Source organism: Brachyhypopomus gauderio, chromosome 14 (genome assembly GCF_052324685.1).
Source record: "Brachyhypopomus gauderio isolate BG-103 chromosome 14, BGAUD_0.2, whole genome shotgun sequence".
Classification (NCBI taxonomy): domain Eukaryota; kingdom Metazoa; phylum Chordata; class Actinopteri; order Gymnotiformes; family Hypopomidae; genus Brachyhypopomus; species Brachyhypopomus gauderio.
Window position 1 is genome coordinate 495,085 of NC_135224.1, and position 18,253 is coordinate 513,337.

An 18,253-nucleotide genomic window follows, 5' to 3' on the forward strand; every position below is an offset into this window, starting at 1 on the left:
ACATACATTTTGGCAGACATGCACACCTAGGTGGCGCTATAACGGCCAAAAAACTCTCCTGCCCACACCGATTGGCCAAATAACTCCAAACTTGGTACGCATCATCTATATGCACCTATGACACAGGTCCTTGACCTGCACCATCATATGTCCAATATGGCCGCCGCTATCGACCAATCAGCTTTCAGTACACCTTTCACAAGCTTATCATATGCCAATCAACATGAAACTCACATATTATGTTCATCTACACACCCTCTAAGACATACTCAAGTATGACGGGAATTGCACCACTAGGTGGCGCTATACTAGAATTTCCTGAATTACCCCTACATCTTTCTTACACATGCACACACATGCAATGGCCTACCTATAGGTTTCATATACACATTGCTTCACCCATACCTACCCAGTGATTACACACACATGCTTACGCATCTCAGGCGTGCCAGATGGTGCCCATACCCTGTGCTTGGACCCCGTAATTGCCGCTTGCGGCTATATTTATTATTATTATTCTTTTTCTCCGCTAAAACGCGTCGTGCAGCCTAAACCGTAAGTCCTACAGACTTCTCCTTTGGCCAACTTGTAGTACTCCTCTCCGCTACTCAGGCGCAACACGCCAGCCCGATCCGACCATAGGTGGCGCTATAGCGCACAAAATCGCATGAAAAAGTTTACACAGGTGTTTCTCCTACACCGTATGTCCTAGAGATAAAATTCAAACTGCATCTGATCAGGCATGAGCTCATCTAAAAAAAGTTCCATTGAAGCCATATGCTCCGCCCCTTACATGTCGAGCTAATTTGCATAATATGCAAATACGCACACATTTTTGAGCGCGTACTAGTCCCTGGATTTTTCACATACATGCACATATGTGGTATCCATGCGTTCAGAAGAGTCTGAACTTTAATTGTTATGGAGCCAAAGTGCACATTTCTGCACATGGGCGTGGCCACATGCATCAGAAGTCAAGCGTAGAAAATTCCTTCGCCAAAAAGCCACATATTCTGCTGTATCTCAGGCATACTTTCATGTATTCACTCCAAATTTCACACACATGTACCTACTGGGTGTCTAGACCGGCACATACATTTTGGCAGACATACACACCTAGGTGGCGCTATAACGGCCAAAAAACTCTCCTGCCCACACCGATTGGCCAAATAACTCCAAACTTGGTACGCATCATCTATATGCACCTATGACACAGGTCCTTGACCTGCACCATCATATGTCCAATATGGCCGCCGCTATCGACCAATCAGCTTTCAGTACACCTTTCACAAGCTTTTCATATGCCAATTTTTTTTCTGCCTTAAAACGCGTTGTGCAGCCTAAACCGTAAGACCTACAGACTTCTCCTTTGGCCAACTTGTACTACTCCTCTCCGCTACTCAGGTGCAACACGCCAGCACGATCCGCCCATAGGTGGCGCTACAGCGCACACAAACGCATGAAAAACTTTACACAGGTGTTTCTCCTAAACCGTATGTCCTAGAGACAAAATGTAAACTTCACCTGATCAGGCATGTGCTCATCTAAAAAAAGTTCCATTGAAGCCATATGCTCCGCCCCTTACATGTCGAGCTAATTTGCATAATATGCAAATTTGCACAAATTTTTGAGCGCGTACTAGTCCCTGGATTTTTCACATACATGCACATATGTGGTATCCAGGCGCTCACAAGAGTCTGAACTTTAATTGTTATGGAGCCAAAGTGCACATTTCTGCACATGGGCGTGGCCACATGCATCACAAGTCAAGCATAGAAAATTCCTTCACCAAAAATCCACATATTCTGCTGTATCTCAGGCATACTTTCATGTATTCACTCCAAATTTCACACACATGTACCTATTGGGTGTCTAGACCGGCACATACATTTTGGCAGACATGCACACCTAGGTGGCGCTATAATGGCCAAAAAACTCTCCTGCCCACAACGATTGGCCAAATAACTCCAAACTTGGTACGCATCATTTATATGCACCTATGACACAGGTCCTTGACCTGCACCATCATATGTCCAATATGGCCGCCGCTATCGACCAATCAGCTTTCAGTTCACATTTCACAAGCTTATCATAAGCCAATCAACATGAAACTCACATATTATGTTCATCTACACACCCTCTAAGACATACTCAAGTATGACGGGAATTGCACCACTAGGTGGCGCTATACTAGAATTTCCTGAATTACCCCTACATCTTTCTTACACATGCACACACATGCAATGGCCTACCTATAGGTTTCATATACACATTGCTTCACCCATACTTACCCAGTGATTACACACACATGCTTACGCATCTCAGGCGTGCCAGATGGTGCCCATACCCTGTGCTTGGACCCCGTAATTGCCGCTTGCGGCTATATTTAGGGGTCCAAGCACCAGCGGTGCTGGAACCCTATTGTATTTGTTCCGATTATTATTATTCTTCTTTTTCTGCCCTAAAACGCATCGTGCAGCCTAAACCGTAAGTCGTACAGACTTCTCCTTTGGCCAACTGGTCAAGGACACCTCCGCTACTCAGGCACCCAACGCCAGCCATATACGCCTATAGGTGGCGCTATAGCGCACACAAACGCGCAAAAAATTTTCACGCCTACACCGTATGTCGTAAACAAAAAATTCCAATTGCATCTGATCGGCCATGTTCCATTCTACAAAAAATAAAATTGTGGCCATATGCTCCGCCCCTTAGATTTCGAGCTAATTTGCATAATATGCAAATACACACACATTTTTGAGCGCGTACTAGTCCCTGGATTTTTCACATACATGCACATATGTGATATCCAGGCGCTCAGAAGAGTCTGAACTTTAATTGTTATGGAGCCAAAGTGCACATTTCTGCACATGGGCGTGGCCACATGCATCACAAGTCAAGCGTAGAAAATTCCTTCGCCAAAAATCCACATATTCTGCTATATCTCAGGCATTCTTTCACGTATTCATACCAAATTTCACATACATGTACCTATTGGGTGTCTAGACCTGCACATACATTTTGGCAGACATGCACACCTAGGTGGCGCTATAACGGCCAAAAAACTCTCCTGCCCTCCATGCTTTCATGTAGAAGGACAATCATGATCTCATATGATTCTATGCAAAATCACTAACAACTTTGTAATTGCAAGTGCTTTGCAAAAAAGTACAGATTTTGTGTATAATCAAATACATATAATTTACACTTTTCATACTAGTCCTAGGATTTTCACTCCATCACCTCAAATCACATATTATAATATCCAGCAGCATGTGAAATACAAAACTGGTGGAACAAATTCTAAGATTCTTGCAATTTAATATTTTTCATATGCATCACAATGGTACCGTCATGACATATGAACTGCATATTTCAAAAACTCCCCTATATAATGTCTGATTGTTATGAAAATGGACAGACACATTCAGAAGACCACTGAGGTGATATCTGCCAAGTTTGTGCCAAATCCATCCACAAATGGTTGTACTGTGAATATTTTCATTTTCTATGCTGAACATGCATGCAGATCAAAGGTCATTCTTTTCCTCAAAAGAGTTAGAGTTGAGCCTGTAATCCAGTCAGACCCATTAGCTCAATGGGTAGAGCAATGTGCTCCCAGCCACAATGCACGTGGACAACGGGGGTTTGAATCCCACGTTGGGCAGTATTCCACCATAAGTTTAAAAAGCTGCCATTTAGATTCTGTTTTTTGAGCAGGTACTTCATTCACGAACGTGCTTCATATACTTTCATGTACATTTCATAAAGCTTTACATAATGTTGTGCCAGTGGGTGCAAAATCTTGCCAAACCTCAGCTTGGACCCCGTAATTGCCGCTTGCGGCTATATTTAGGGTTCACACACGTAGTGTGGGAAACCTATTGTTATTGTTAGGTTTTTTCTTCTTTCTTATTAGGGTTCACACACGTAGTGTGGGAAACCTATTGTTATTGTTAGGTTTTTTCTTCTTTCTTATTATTATTATTATTTTTCTCCGCATAAAACGCATACTGCAGCCTAAACTGTAAGGCCCAGGGAGACCAAACTTGGCAGACTGGTGTAGTCTGTTTGCGGGACCGTGCTTAAGTACAGACACCCAAATTGGCCTCATGGTGGCGCTATAACGCAGCATTTTGCGTTTGGGTTCATATCTCCCACCCCGTAGGTCGTAGAAACAAAATTCCACTTCAGGTGCATTCCTTGGCTCCAGACAAACAAAAAAGCCTCAAGAACCATTAAGCTCCGCCTACTTAGATTTTTGCTAATTTGCATAATATGCAAAATCTACTTTTTCATACTAGTCCCTGGTTTTTCATCTGATCACCACAATCTTGGTGTCAAAATATTCACAAGAATCTCATTATCAAGGAACATCAACAAAACTGTGACATTGGTATACAGTCTGGTTGTCACATGTCAATCAATAGCTCTGAGGCGTGGCCAAATTGACTTCAGCAGCTATATCTCAGCAATGCTTTGACCTATCTTTATGAAAATTTATCAGTTGTTAGGGCACATGACTCAGAGGTCACAGGTCAAAGCTGGCCACGATTGTCCAATAGGGGGCGCTATAACATGGGGAAATTTGTTTCTCAGAAACCATTAGTCACATCAAGCCCAAACTTTACAGGCGTCATCAGGGGCCCAAGTGGTATCAAGGCACACAATGATGACCTCATCACTCAAAAAACATGGCCGCCATGAGCCAATTAATTTTTATTTGAATTAATTGGCCATTTGACAGACTTACCATTGGCCAATCAACATGAAACCTCATCACTGTGCATATCCCAGGACTATGTGTCATACTGTGCAGTGTTGAAACATTTGGCCACTAGGTGGCGCTATTTGTGAAAATCATGCATAACTCCTCCAAATTTTCACTTAGGAACATGCAACTTGTTTCTTTTTATACCTTGCAGTAGACCTGACAACTTTGCAATTACAAGTCCTATTAAAAAATGCATACTTTTGTGACATTCATCAATTGTTTGAAAATAGCTCTTTAAGAACTATTCCTAGGAATTTGATCCAATGATGGCAAAAATGGCATAGGCATAATCTGTAGACACTGTAGTTAACTAAATATGGAAAAAATGTTGCATTTTTATTTGTCTGATTGGTCAACTTTTCCATTATATCCTTCTGGCCATGCCATAAATGACCTTTATTGCTATAACTCATAAACCATGTAAGTGATCAACTCCCACTTTGAAAGGCTTTTATACACTGAAGTCCTTGTGAGGTAGGCCAAGTTTGGTTCAAATTGGCCTGTCGGAGGCGCTACAGTACCCAAAAACCTGAGAAATCATAAAAACTCACGCAGCAATCTTGTTATGCAGAATACAGACAAGTAATGGGGCTTGTATGATTCAGATCAATGAGGTCTATAACATTGCCATTACATCTCATAACAAAAAGTGCACTGCCTGACCAGAAATGAACCTTTTAATTCACCAAAATGTCATTGCATTACTGAGGTTAATGAGATATCAGTATGATAGTACTTGGGCTCCATCTAGTGGCCAAACACCGAAACTGACTGAAAACAATTGCTCACATGAAACACCACACAAACGCACACAATGCTGATCTCAGCATGTGATTTAGTTCTGTGATCTGAATCATTTTGCCAATACACATTATTTTGATCCTTTTGGGCCTTTAGTGCCTCAGTTGAATTGAATGTTTTGTCACATTGATTTACTTATGCATTTTTTCCACTCAAACAGCTTCTATTCACTTTTGGGTCTAAAGGACCTATTGGGCTTCTTTTTGCCTATTGAGGCCAAGAGGCCAATTTGTTGGTCTAAAAGACCCTTTGGGCTTTTTTGCCTTTTTTTGTGTGAACCCGCCAATCGCCGCTTGCGGCTATATTTATTATTATTATTTTTCTCCGCATAAAACGCATACTGCAGCCTAAACCGTAAGGCCCAGGGAGACCAAACTTGGCAGACTGGTGTAGTCTGTTTGCGGGACCGTGCTTAAGTACAGACACCCAAATTGGCCTCATGGTGGCGCTATAGCGCAGCATTTTGCGTTTGGGTTCATATCTCCCACCCCGTAGGTCGTAGAAACAAAATTCCACTTCAGGTGCATTCCTTGGCTCCAGACAAACAAAAAAGCCTCAAGAACCATTATGCTCCGCCTACTTAGATTTTTGCTAATTTGCATAATATGCAAAACCTACTTTTTCATACTAGTCCCTGGTTTTTCATCTGATCACCACAATCTTGGTGTCAAAATATTCACAAGAATCTCATTATCAAGGAACATCAACAAAACTTTGACATTGGTATACAGTCTGGTTGTCACATGTCAATCAATAGCTCTGAGGCGTGGCCAAATTGACTTCAGCAGCTATATCTCAGCAATGCTTTGACCTATCTTTATGAAAATTTATCAGTTGTTAGGGCACATGACTCAGAGGTCACAGGTCAAAGCTGGTCACGATTGTCCAATAGGGGGCGCTATAACATGGGGAAATTTGTTTCTCAGAAACCATTAGTCACATCAAGCCCAAACTTTACAGGCGTCATCAGGGGCCCAAGTGGTATCAAGGCACACAATGATGACCTCATCACTCAAAAAACATGGCCGCCATGAGCCAATTAATTTTTATTTGAATTAATTGGCCATTTGACAGACTTACCATTGGCCAATCAACATGAAACCTCATCACTGTGCATATCCCAGGACTATGTGTCATACTGTGCAGTGTTGAAACATTTGGCCACTAGGTGGCGCTATTTGTGAAAATCATGCATAACTCCTCCAAATTTTCACTTAGGAACATGCAACTTGTTTCTTTTTATACCTTGCAGTAGACCTGACAACTTTGCAATTACAAGTCCTATTAAAAAATGCATACTTTTGTCACATTCATCAATTGTTTGAAAATAGCTCTTTAAGAACTATTCCTAGGAATTTGATCCAATGATGGCAAAAATGGCATAGGCATAATCTGTAGACACTGTAGTTAACTAAATATGGAAAAAATGTTGCATTTTTATTTGTCTGATTGGTCAATTTTTCCATTATATCCTTCTGGCCATGCCATAAATGACCTTTATTGCTATAACTCATAAACCATGTGAGTGATCAACTCCCACTTTGAAAGGCTTTTATACACTGAAGTCCTTGTGAGGTAGGCCAAGTTTGGTTCAAATTGGCCTGTCGGAGGCGCTACAGTACCCAAAAACCTGAGAAATCATAAAAACTCACGCAGCAATCTTGTTATGCAGAATACAGACAAGTAATGGGGCTTGTATGATTCAGATCAATGAGGTCTATAACATTGCCATTACATCTCATAACAAAAAGTGCACTGCCTGACCAGAAATGAACCTTTTAATTCACCAAAATGTCATTGCATTACTGAGGTTAATGAGATATCAGTATGATAGTACTTGGGCTCCATCTAGTGGCCAAACACCGAAACTGACTGAAAACAATTGCTCACATGAAACACCACACAAACGCACACAATGCTGATCTCATTATGTGATTTAGTTCTGTGATCTGAATCATTTTGCCAATACACATTATTTTGATCCTTTTGGGCCTTTAGTGCCTCAGTTGAATTGAATGTTTTGTCACATTGATTTACTTATGCATTTTTTCCACTCAAACAGCTTCTATTCACTTTTGGGTCTAAAGGACCTATTGGGCTTCTTTTTGCCTATTGAGGCCAAGAGGCCAATTTGTTGGTCTAAAAGACCCTTTGGGCTTTTTTGCCTTTTTTTGTGTGAACCCGCCAATCGCCGCTTGCGGCTATATTTATTATTATTTTTCTCCGGATAAAACGCATACTGCAGCCTAAACCGTAAGGCCCAGGAAGACCAAACTTGGCAGACTGGTGTAGTCTGTTTGCGGGACCGTGCTAAAGTACAGAGACCCACATTGGCCTGATGGTGGCGCTATAGCGCAGCATTTTGCGTTTTGGTCCATATCTCCCACCCCGTAGGTCGTAGAAACAAAATTCCACTTCAGGTGCATTCCTTGGCTCCAGACAAACAAAAAAGCCTCAAGAACCATTAAGCTCCGCCTACTTAGATTTTTTGCTAATTTGCATAATATGCAAAACCTACTTTTTCATACTAGTCCCTGGTTTTTCATCTGATCACCACAATCTTGGTGTCAAAATATTCACAAGAATCTCATTATCAAGGAACATCAACAAAACTGTGACATTGGCATACAGTCTGGTTGTCACATGTCAATCAATAGCTCTGAGGCGTGGCCAAATTTACTTCAGCAGCTATATCTCAGCAATGCTTTGACCTATCTTTATGAAAATTTATCAGTTGTTAGGGCACATGACTCAGAGGTCACAGGTCAAAGCTGGTCACGATTGTCCAATAGGGGGCGCTATAACATGGGGAAATTTGTTTCTCAGAAACCATTAGTCACATCAAGCCCAAACTTTACAGGCATCATCAGGGGCCCAAGTGGTATCAAGTCACACAATGATGACCTCATCACTCAAAAAACATGGCCGCCATGAGCCAATTAATTTTTATTTGAATTAATTGGCCATTTGACAGACTTACCATTGGCCAATCAACATGAAACCTCACCACTGTGCATATCCCAGGACTATGTGTCATACTGTGCAATGTTGAAACATTTGGCCACTAGGTGGCGCTGTTTTTGAAAATCATGCATAACTCCTCCAAATTTTCACTTAGGAACACGCAACTTGATTCTTTTTATTCCTTGCAGTAGACCTGACAACTTTCCAATTACAAGTCTTATTAAAAAATGCATACTTTTGTCACATTCATCAATTGTTTGAAAATAGCTCTTTAAGAACTAGTCCTAGGAATTTGATCTGATGATGGCAAATGTGGCATAGGCATAATCTGTAGACACTGTAGTTAACTAAATAAGGAAAAAATGTTGCATTTTTATTTGTCTGATTGGTCAATTTTTCCATTATATCCTTCTGGCCATGCCATAAATGACCTTTATTGCTATAACTCATAAACCATGTAAGTGATCAACTCCCAATTTGAAAGGCTTTTATAGACTGAGGTCCTTGTGAGGTAGGCCAAGTGTGGTTCAAATTGGCCTGTCGGAGGCGCTACAGTACCCAAAAACCTGAGAAATCATAAAAACTCACGCAGCAATCTTGTTATGCAGAATACAGACAAGTAATGGGGCTTGTATGATTCAGATCAATGAGGTCTATAACATTGCAATTATATCTCATAACAAAAAGTGCACTGCCTGACCAGAAATGAACCTTTTAATTCACCAAAATGTCATTGCATTACTGAGATTAATGAGATATCAGTATGGTAGTACTTGGGCTCCATCTAGTGGCCAAACACCAGAACTGACTGAAAACTATTGCTCACATGAAACACCACACAAACACACACAAAGCTGATCTCAGCATGTGATTTAGTTCTGTGATCTGAATCATTTTGCCAATACACATTATTTTGATCCTTTTGGGCCTTTAGTGCCTCAGTTGAATTGAATGTTTTGTCACATTGATTTATTTGTGCATTTTTTCCACTCAAACAGCTTCTATTCACTTTTGGGTCTAAAGGACCTATTGGGCTTCTTTTTGCCTATTGAGGCCAAGAGGCCAATTTGTTGGTCTAAAAGACCCTTTGGGCTTTTTTGCCTTTTTTTGTGTGAACCCGCCAATCGCCGCTTGCGGCTATATTTATTATTATTTTTCTCCGCATAAAACGCATACTGCAGCCTAGACCGTAAGGCCCAGGGAGACCAAACTTGGCAGAATGGTGTAGTCTGTTTGCGGGACCGTGCTAAAGTACAGAGACCCACATTGGCCTGATGGTGGCGCTATAGCGCAGCATTTTGCGTTTTGGTCCATATCTCTCTCCCCGTAGGTCCTAGAAACAAAATTCCACTTCAGGTGCATTCCTTGGCTCCAGACAAACAAAAAAGCCTCAAGAACCATTAAGCTCCGCCTACTTAGATTTTTTGCTAATTTGCATAATATGCAAAACCTACTTTTTTATACTAGTCACTGGTTTTTCATCTGATCACCACAATCTTGGTGTCAAAATATTCACAAGAATCTCATTATCAAGGAACATCAACAAAACTGTGACATTGGTATACAGTCTGGTTGTCACATGTCAATCAATAGCTCTGAGGCGTGGCCAAATTTACTTCAGCAGCTATATCTCAGCAATGCTTTGACCTATCTTTATGAAAATTTATCAGTTGTTAGGGCACATGACTCAGAGGTCACTGGTCAAAGCTGGCCACGATTGTCCAATAGGGGGCGCTATAACATGGGGAAATTTGTTTCTCAGAAACCATTAGTCACATCAAGCCCAAACTTTACAGGCATCATCAGGGGCCTAATTGGTATCAAGGCACACAATGATGACATCATCACTCAAAAAACATGGCCGCCATGAGCCAATTAATTTTTATTTGAATTAATTGGCCATTTGACAGACTTAACATTGCCCAATCAACATGAAACCTCACCACTGTGCATTTCTCAGGACTATGTGTCATGCTGTGCAGTTTTGAAACATTTGGCCACTAGGTGGCGCTATTTGTGAAAATCATGCATAACTCCTCCAAATTTTCACTTAGGAAAATGCCGCTTGATTCTTTTGAGTCCTTGCAGTAGACCTGACAACTTTGCAATTACAAGTCCTATTAAAAAATGCATACTTTTGTCACATTCATCAATTGTTTGAAAATAGCTCTTTTGGAATTAGTCCTAGGAATTTGATGCAATTATGGAAAAAATGATATGAGCATAATCTGTAGACTCTGGAGGTAAACATTTTTTTAAAAAATGTTGGATTTTTAAATATTCAGGCGGGTCCATTTTTCCATTATATCCTTCTGGCCATGCCATAAATGACCTATATTGCTATAACTCATAAACCATGTATGCAATCTACTCCCAATTTGACAGCCTTTTATAGCCTGAGGTCCTTCTGAGGTATGCCAAGGTTGGTTTAAATTGGCCTGTCGGGGGCGCTACAGTACCCAAAAACCTAAGAAATCATAAAAACTCATGCAGCAATGCTGTTATGGAGAATACAGACAAGTAATGGGGCTTGTATGATTCAGATCAATGAGGTCTATAACATTGCAATTGCATCTCATAACAAAAAGTGCACTGCCTGACCAGAAATGAACCTTTTATTTCACCAAAATATCCTATTTCATTTCTGAGATTAATGAGATATCAGTATGGTAGTACTTGGGCTCCATCTAGTGGCCAAACACCAGAACTGACTGAAAACTATTGCTCACATGAAACACCACACAAACACACACAAAGCTGATCTCAGCATGTGATTTAGTTCTGTGATCTGAATCATTTTGCCAATACACATTATTTTGATCCTTTTGGGCCTTTAGTGCCTCAGTTGAATTGAATGTTTTGTCACATTGATTTACTTATGCATTTTTTCCACTCAAACAGCTTCTATTCACTTTTGGGTCTAAAGGACCTATTGGGCTTCTTTTTGCCTATTGAGGCCAAGAGGCCAATTTGTTGGTCTAAAAGACCCTTTGGGCTTTTTTGCCTTTTTTTGTGTGAACCCGCCAATCGCCGCTTGCGGCTATATTTTTTTGATATAGTGTTTGTTTATAGTTGTGTTGTTTGATATAGTTATTGTTATAGTTATATTATTAGGGTTCACACACACAGTGTGGGAAACCTATTGTTATTGTCGGGTTTTTTCTTTCTTTCTTTTTAGGGTTCACACACACAGTGTGGGAAACCTATTGTTATTGTCGGGTTTTTTCTTTCTTTCTTTCTTATTATTATTTTTCTACTGATAAAACGCATACTGCAGCCTAGACCGTAAGGCCCAGGGAGACCAAACTTGGCAGGATGGTGTAGTCTCTTTGCGAGACCGTGCTAAAGCACAGAGACCCACATTGGCCTGATGGTGGCGCTATAGCGCACCATTTTGCGTTTTGGTCCATATCTCCCAAACTGTAGGGCCTAGAAACAAAATTCCACTTCTGATGGATTCCTTGGCTCAAGCCAAACAAAAAAGCCTCAAGAACCATTAAGCTCCGCCTACTTAGATTTTTGGCTAATTTGCATAATATGCAAAACCTAGTTTTTTATACTAGTCCCTGGTTTTTTATCGGATCGCCACAACCTTGGTGTCAAAATACTCAGGAGAATCTCATTATCAAAGTTGCTTAAAAACATTTTGAGATTTGCATATAGTCTGGCTGTCACATGTCAATCAATAGCTCCGAGGCGTGGCCAAATTTACTTAAACAGCCATATCTCAGCAACGCTTTGACCGATCTTCATAAAATTTTAACAGTTGTTAGGCCACATGACTCCGAGGTCACAGGTCAAAGCTGGCCACGATTGTCCAATAGGGGGCGCTATAACATGGGAAAAACTGTTTCTCAGAAACCATTAGTCACATCAAGCCAAAACTTTACAGGCATCATCAGGGGCCCAAGTGATATCAAGACACACAATGATGACATCATCACTCAAAAAACATGGCCGCCATGAGCCAATAAATTTTTTTTTTTATTAATTGGCCATTTGACAGACTTACCATTGGCCAAACAACATGAAACCTCACCAGTGTGCATATCTCAGGACTATGTGTCTTGCTGTGCAGTTTTGAAACATTTGGCCACTAGGTGGCGCTATTTGTGAAAATCATGCATAACTCCTCCAAATTTTCACTTAGGAACATGCAACTTGTTTATTTTTATTCCTTGCAGTAGACCTGACAACTTTGCAATTACAAGTCCTATTAAAAAATGCATACTTTTGTCACATTCATCAATTGTTTGAAAATAGCTATTTACAAACTAGTCATAGGAATTTGATCCAATTATGGAAAAATTGCTATAAGCATAATCAGTAGACTCTGTAGGTAAAAAGTGATTAAAAGAATTTTGGATTTTTATTTTTCTGATTGGTCCATTTACCCATTATATCATTGTGGCCATGCCATTTATGACCTATATTGCTATAACTCATAAACCATGTATGCAATCAACTCCCAATTTGAATGGCTTTTATATCCTGATGTCCAAGTTTGGTTTAAATTGGCCTGTCGGGGGCGCTACAGTACCCAAAAACCTAAGAAAACATAAAAACTCATGCTGCAATCTTGTTATGCAGAATACAGACAATTAATTGGTCTTGTATGATCCAGATCAATAAGTTCTATAACATTGCAATTACATCTTATAACAAAAAGTGCACTGCCTGACCGGAAATGAACCTTTTAATTCACCAAAATGTCATTGCATTACTGAGATTAATGAGATATCAGTATGGTAGTACTTGGGCTCCATCTAGTGGCCAAACACCGAAACTGACTGAAAACTATTGCTCACATGAAATACCACACAAACACACACAAAGCTGATCTCAGCATGTGATTTAGTTCTGTGATCTGACTCAATTTCCCAATACACATTATTTTGATCCTTTTGGGCCTTTAGTGCCCCAATTGAACCTTTTTTTGCACATTAATTTATTTGTGCATTTTTTTCCACTCAAACAGCTTCTTTTCACATTTAGAGTCTAAAGGACCTTTTGGGCCTCTGCCTATTGAGGCCAAGAGGCCTATTCGTGTGTGAACCCGCCAATTGCCGCTTGCGGCTATATTTTGATATAGTTATTGTCATGTTGCAGCTCCTGTGTTCTTTTCTGGAGTTGTCCATGGTGAAAGGTGTCAGGCTGGATTGGCCTTACTCATAGTTTGTGATTATTCACCAAATGGCAGACGGGAGTACCTGGTTAATGGCTGTACTTTATTGAAGCTATGATAGTTTCATTGTGTAGCCTGCTGTATCATAACCCTGCATGATAACGTTTTATGGGAAGAATCATAAACTCATTCATACATTTCATTCATACAGTTCCCTTCCCAAGAGGGTTGTCCCTAATGTATCTCTCAAATGTAGTCATTTCCAATTCGCACCTGTCAGGTAAATGTCTCATCATACAACATCTGGCACCCATGGAGGCCGAGGGCTGTTAGCCAGTCACCGCAATATTTCACACTGGAACTCATGTAACATCAGGGGGCGGAGGAACACTGAGCATAGCTGCTTCTGATGCATGAACCTGTGATTGGCTAGTGTCACTATGATTGATAGGGGTGTGACTGTGGAACCATCAGGGATTGATTTTACCCACATTTGATGATTCCACAGCAGTTCTGAGACCAGTCACATATTACTCGGTGTGTTTGGAACAGTAAAATTACTCCGATAACTACAATGGCCCATGTTTCTACCAGCAAAACACCACAATTTACAACGAGTTTCATGTACAGTCTTAGACATCATGACAGATTTTCCTGCTTTGTTTAGACTTTCAGACTGCAGTGTATCAGAGGAAGGATATGAAGCTCTGTCTTCAGCTCTGAAATCAAACCCCTCATCACACCTGACAGATCTGGATCTGAGAGGAAACGACCCTGGAGACTCAGGAGTGAAGAAACTCACTGAGATACACAAACTGAAAACACTGAGGTGAGTTTGAACTAAGAGACTCAGGAGTGAAGCAGCTCACTGAGATACAAAAAGATCCACAATTTAAATTGGAACATCTACGGTAAACAATATTTACCTTTCCAGTTTTTTTTTAACGAATATAAGATAAAGACAATTTAAAGATGTTACTTTGTATAGGAAAATTGAAAATTATAATGCCGGTGGCTGTGGAGTCATGCCACAGAAAACCAGCTAGATTTTAAATTATGATACAACCAACTAAATGTTATGTGATGTCTTACAGACAGGTATATACATGTTATATTTTACATAATACCTGCTGTGTTATAGGATACATTTCTGATAACCATCTTGTTGTTATATGCCAATTTTAAACAAAAGTTAAATTAGAATTAGTGAGCAATATGGTGCTGTGGATCACACTTGCCCAGAGTGGTGGGAAGCCCTAGCCTGGCACGGGGAGTAGTTGGGGTTAAGTACCTTGCCCAAGGGCACTTCAGTCATGGCCTAGGACTGCCCCAGTAACATAAAAAAGAGCAACCATGTCCTTTTGACAACAGTTTTAATGTTCTGTTAGATGTTTTATTTCTAAGTATAATACTAAAGGGGTGGGAGATATAGTTAGTACAAAATTGCTAGTGACAAGAATGTGTCACGGTTTGTCCCTGACTTCTTCCTCTGGTTCATCTGTGTTTGTGGGTGTGGTTCTGTGTGTGTGTGTGTGGGTGTGGTTCTGTGTGTGCGTGTGGTTCTGTGTATGTGTATGTGTGTGTGTGTGTGTGTGTTTGTGGTCATATGTGTTTGTGGGTGTGGTTCTGTGTGTGTTCATTTGTCGCACCTGTCACTTGTCTTGTTACCGTTATGTGTTGCACTTGTCCCTTGTCACAGAATGTTGTTACTTCTGTCTACAGACTGGTGAATAGTCATGCTACAGAGGAAATGTGTTATTTAAAAGGAAGAGAATGACAGATGATCAATGGACCCCAACCTCTAATTCTACCCTAACTCTTATGATCTAATTTTCCATGTTACATTTTCCAGTTACATGTCTGAACCTGGAGTATTAGTATTTTCTTCATGTTTCTACGTTCTTCTCTCTACAGACTGTTGAAGAGTCCTGCTGCAGAGGAAGTCTGTGCTTCTCTGACTAAAGCTCTAGGATCAAACCCCTTACTGCTGAGAGAGATGGATCTGAGTGGGAAAATACAGGGAGAATCAGGAGTGAAACCACTATGTTGTTTATTGGAGGATTTACACTTGAAGATACAAATTCTAAAGTTAATATTCCTCTTATTTTGTTAACTAGGTCTTAAATAGAGAACTACAAATATTATTGTACCATTCTTACTTAAGAAATGCAGCTAAACACAGTGATGTCATCATTAATCATCTTCCACCTTCCCAGGACTTCATTTGGTTAAATAACACTGGTCACTTTGTGGAGAAATGTTACACTGTTCTCATAAAACAGTTCTGCCTCTAACATGTGTATGGTGTTAGATTATCGCAAATCTGTTGCTATGCACTATGCATGTTAGCCATCAAGGACCAAATCTTCTTAAATGGCCAGTTTCTGATTATTGATGCAGTGGAAGTGTTTCTAATAAAGTGGGTGGATATCATTTTGGACATGTTTCTGTTTGACACTGCTTGTTAATGTTTATGCAAAAAACAAGCTTTTTTCTATTCGACAAGTTGTAAAAAGTTTGATCCATTTAATGAGAATTTTATTTAGATAATTTACATAATTAATTTAGGTAGAAATTCACACAATTACAATAAAGTTCTCAGAGCCGCACTTGTATACAATAATACCATAACACGCAACAAAAATTAAAGCTATTTATCCAGAATAAGTACTATTTATAAAGTTTGAAGATGCACTTCATCTAATTTTATGTTTTGCATTTAGGATCAACAAATGTCATTTAACAGCAGAAAGTTGTTCGCCTCTAGCCAGTGTTCTCAACCTGGGCCACTGCACATTGAAAAAGCTGGAACTGAGCAACAACAGCCTACAGGATTCAGGAGTGCAGCACCTCACTGCAGCACTGAGGAATCCACACTGTAAACTGGAGATTCTGGTGTAAGCTCACTTGTCTTGGAGTAAGGGTTAATTCTCCTAAACCCAGACATATATTTTCTTCATGATGTAAACGCATGGTCTGGTCTTGTGTTTTTATTGTACTTCTGGGCTTCATAGTTGTTGAGTCTTTCATGGTATTGATCTCTAGATTGAGTTTTTAACCCTTTATCTTCTGCATTATTTTGTGAAATTAGGATTAATAAATGTGGTTTACTGGAAGAAGGCTGTTCAGCTCTGGCTGAAGTTCTCATCTCCAAGTTCTCCCACCTGAGAGAGTTGGATCTGAGCAACAATGACCTGCAGAACTCAGGATTGAAGCAGCTCTCTGAAGGGCTGAAACAACCACAGTGTCGGCTCAAAAAAATTAGGTGACGTACTAGCACAAGTGGCGTAATTCTGCAACAATTACAACCTCCCCAGGAACACATAAATGATTTATATGCATTTTCTTTGACAAAACACTGCATGTAATAAGGGCAGGACATGCTGGTAGTATGTAATCCTGGTAATGCACAAGGAAATGTTCAGAACCTGCGAGATGTGTCAATGTTCAGTTTAATAATGCTTTAGCATAGATGCACAATATTCTGTTACAGGCCCTCTATCTATAAGGGAGGTTATATCATTTCTGTTTCCTCATTATCTCTGCAGGCTGGGTAAGTGCCTTATATCAGAGGAGGGCTGTGCTGCTCTGGCTTCAGCTCTAGAAACAAACCCAGCACACCTGACAGAGCTGGATCTGAGTGGCAATAAAGTAGGAGACTCAGGAGTGAAGCAGATCTCTAGTCTCCTAAAGAATTCAGATTGCACTCTAGAAAAACTCAAGTAAGTTAACATTTTGAAATGTTTTATTATAACTCTTAACATGCATTATGTAAGCATGAACTTTTAATAAACTTCTTCCTCTACAAATTGAAATTAAAATAAAATTTCATAAAAGTTAAAATAAAATAAACAAGATTAAATATTTCTCCTTTTTTCAAGCGCAAACAGTATTAGTGAGTCCCCGCTTAATGACGTGTTAGAGGCTGAAAAGTCCGTCGTAAAGCAGTTTTCTTGTGTAATCTGTTTTTAATTACTGATACACCAGGGCTGATAGTCTTAAAAATTATAATTCCATGTATATTAAGTTACAGTCTTTTCATTTGGACAATGCTTTAAACATATACAATGTTTATACAACGGCATTGCAATGCAGCTGTACAGAATAAGAAGTAAAGTGTGGGTTTGAATGTTCATCCATAATTCCACCTAATTTCTGTCCAGTTTCACTCTCACAGTTAAATGATGGTAGTGTAAGTGATGTTAGTGTAAATGATGATAAACATTTAGGTTCATATATATTTGGACACTGACACAAAGTCCAGACTTTCAGCTTGAATGAGGGTATCCACATTAAAACTAAATGAAGGGTTTAGGAGTTTCAGCTCCAAAGGGACCAAAAGTAATTGGATAATTGACTCAAAATTGACTATTTCATGGCAGGTGTGGGCAATTGGTTTGTTATAATCAGAGTTGTATAGTAACAAAGTAGAACTACTTCACTACTGTACTTAAGTACTAAAATGCTGTATCTGTACTTTACTGGAGTATTATTTTTTTCTCCTACTTCCACTTTTACTTCACTACATATTTTCCATCCATTTAATACTTTTACACCGATACATTTTTTACGTGCTGTATAGTTACTCG

General features: G+C 39.8%; 1 protein-coding gene across 1 annotated transcript in view; it reads left to right on the forward strand.

Moving 5' to 3' along the window:
* LOC143475433 (uncharacterized) overlaps positions 1–18,253 on the forward strand; it is a 156,660-nt gene that overhangs the window by 106,495 nt on the left and 31,912 nt on the right. The window contains exons 16-20 of the mRNA XM_076973291.1: positions 14,332–14,493; positions 15,579–15,752; positions 16,388–16,561; positions 16,756–16,929; positions 17,213–17,386. Coding sequence (XP_076829406.1) covers positions 14,332–14,493; positions 15,579–15,752; positions 16,388–16,561; positions 16,756–16,929; positions 17,213–17,386 — 858 coding nt within the window. The remainder of the gene's footprint in view (positions 1–14,331; positions 14,494–15,578; positions 15,753–16,387; positions 16,562–16,755; positions 16,930–17,212; positions 17,387–18,253) is intronic.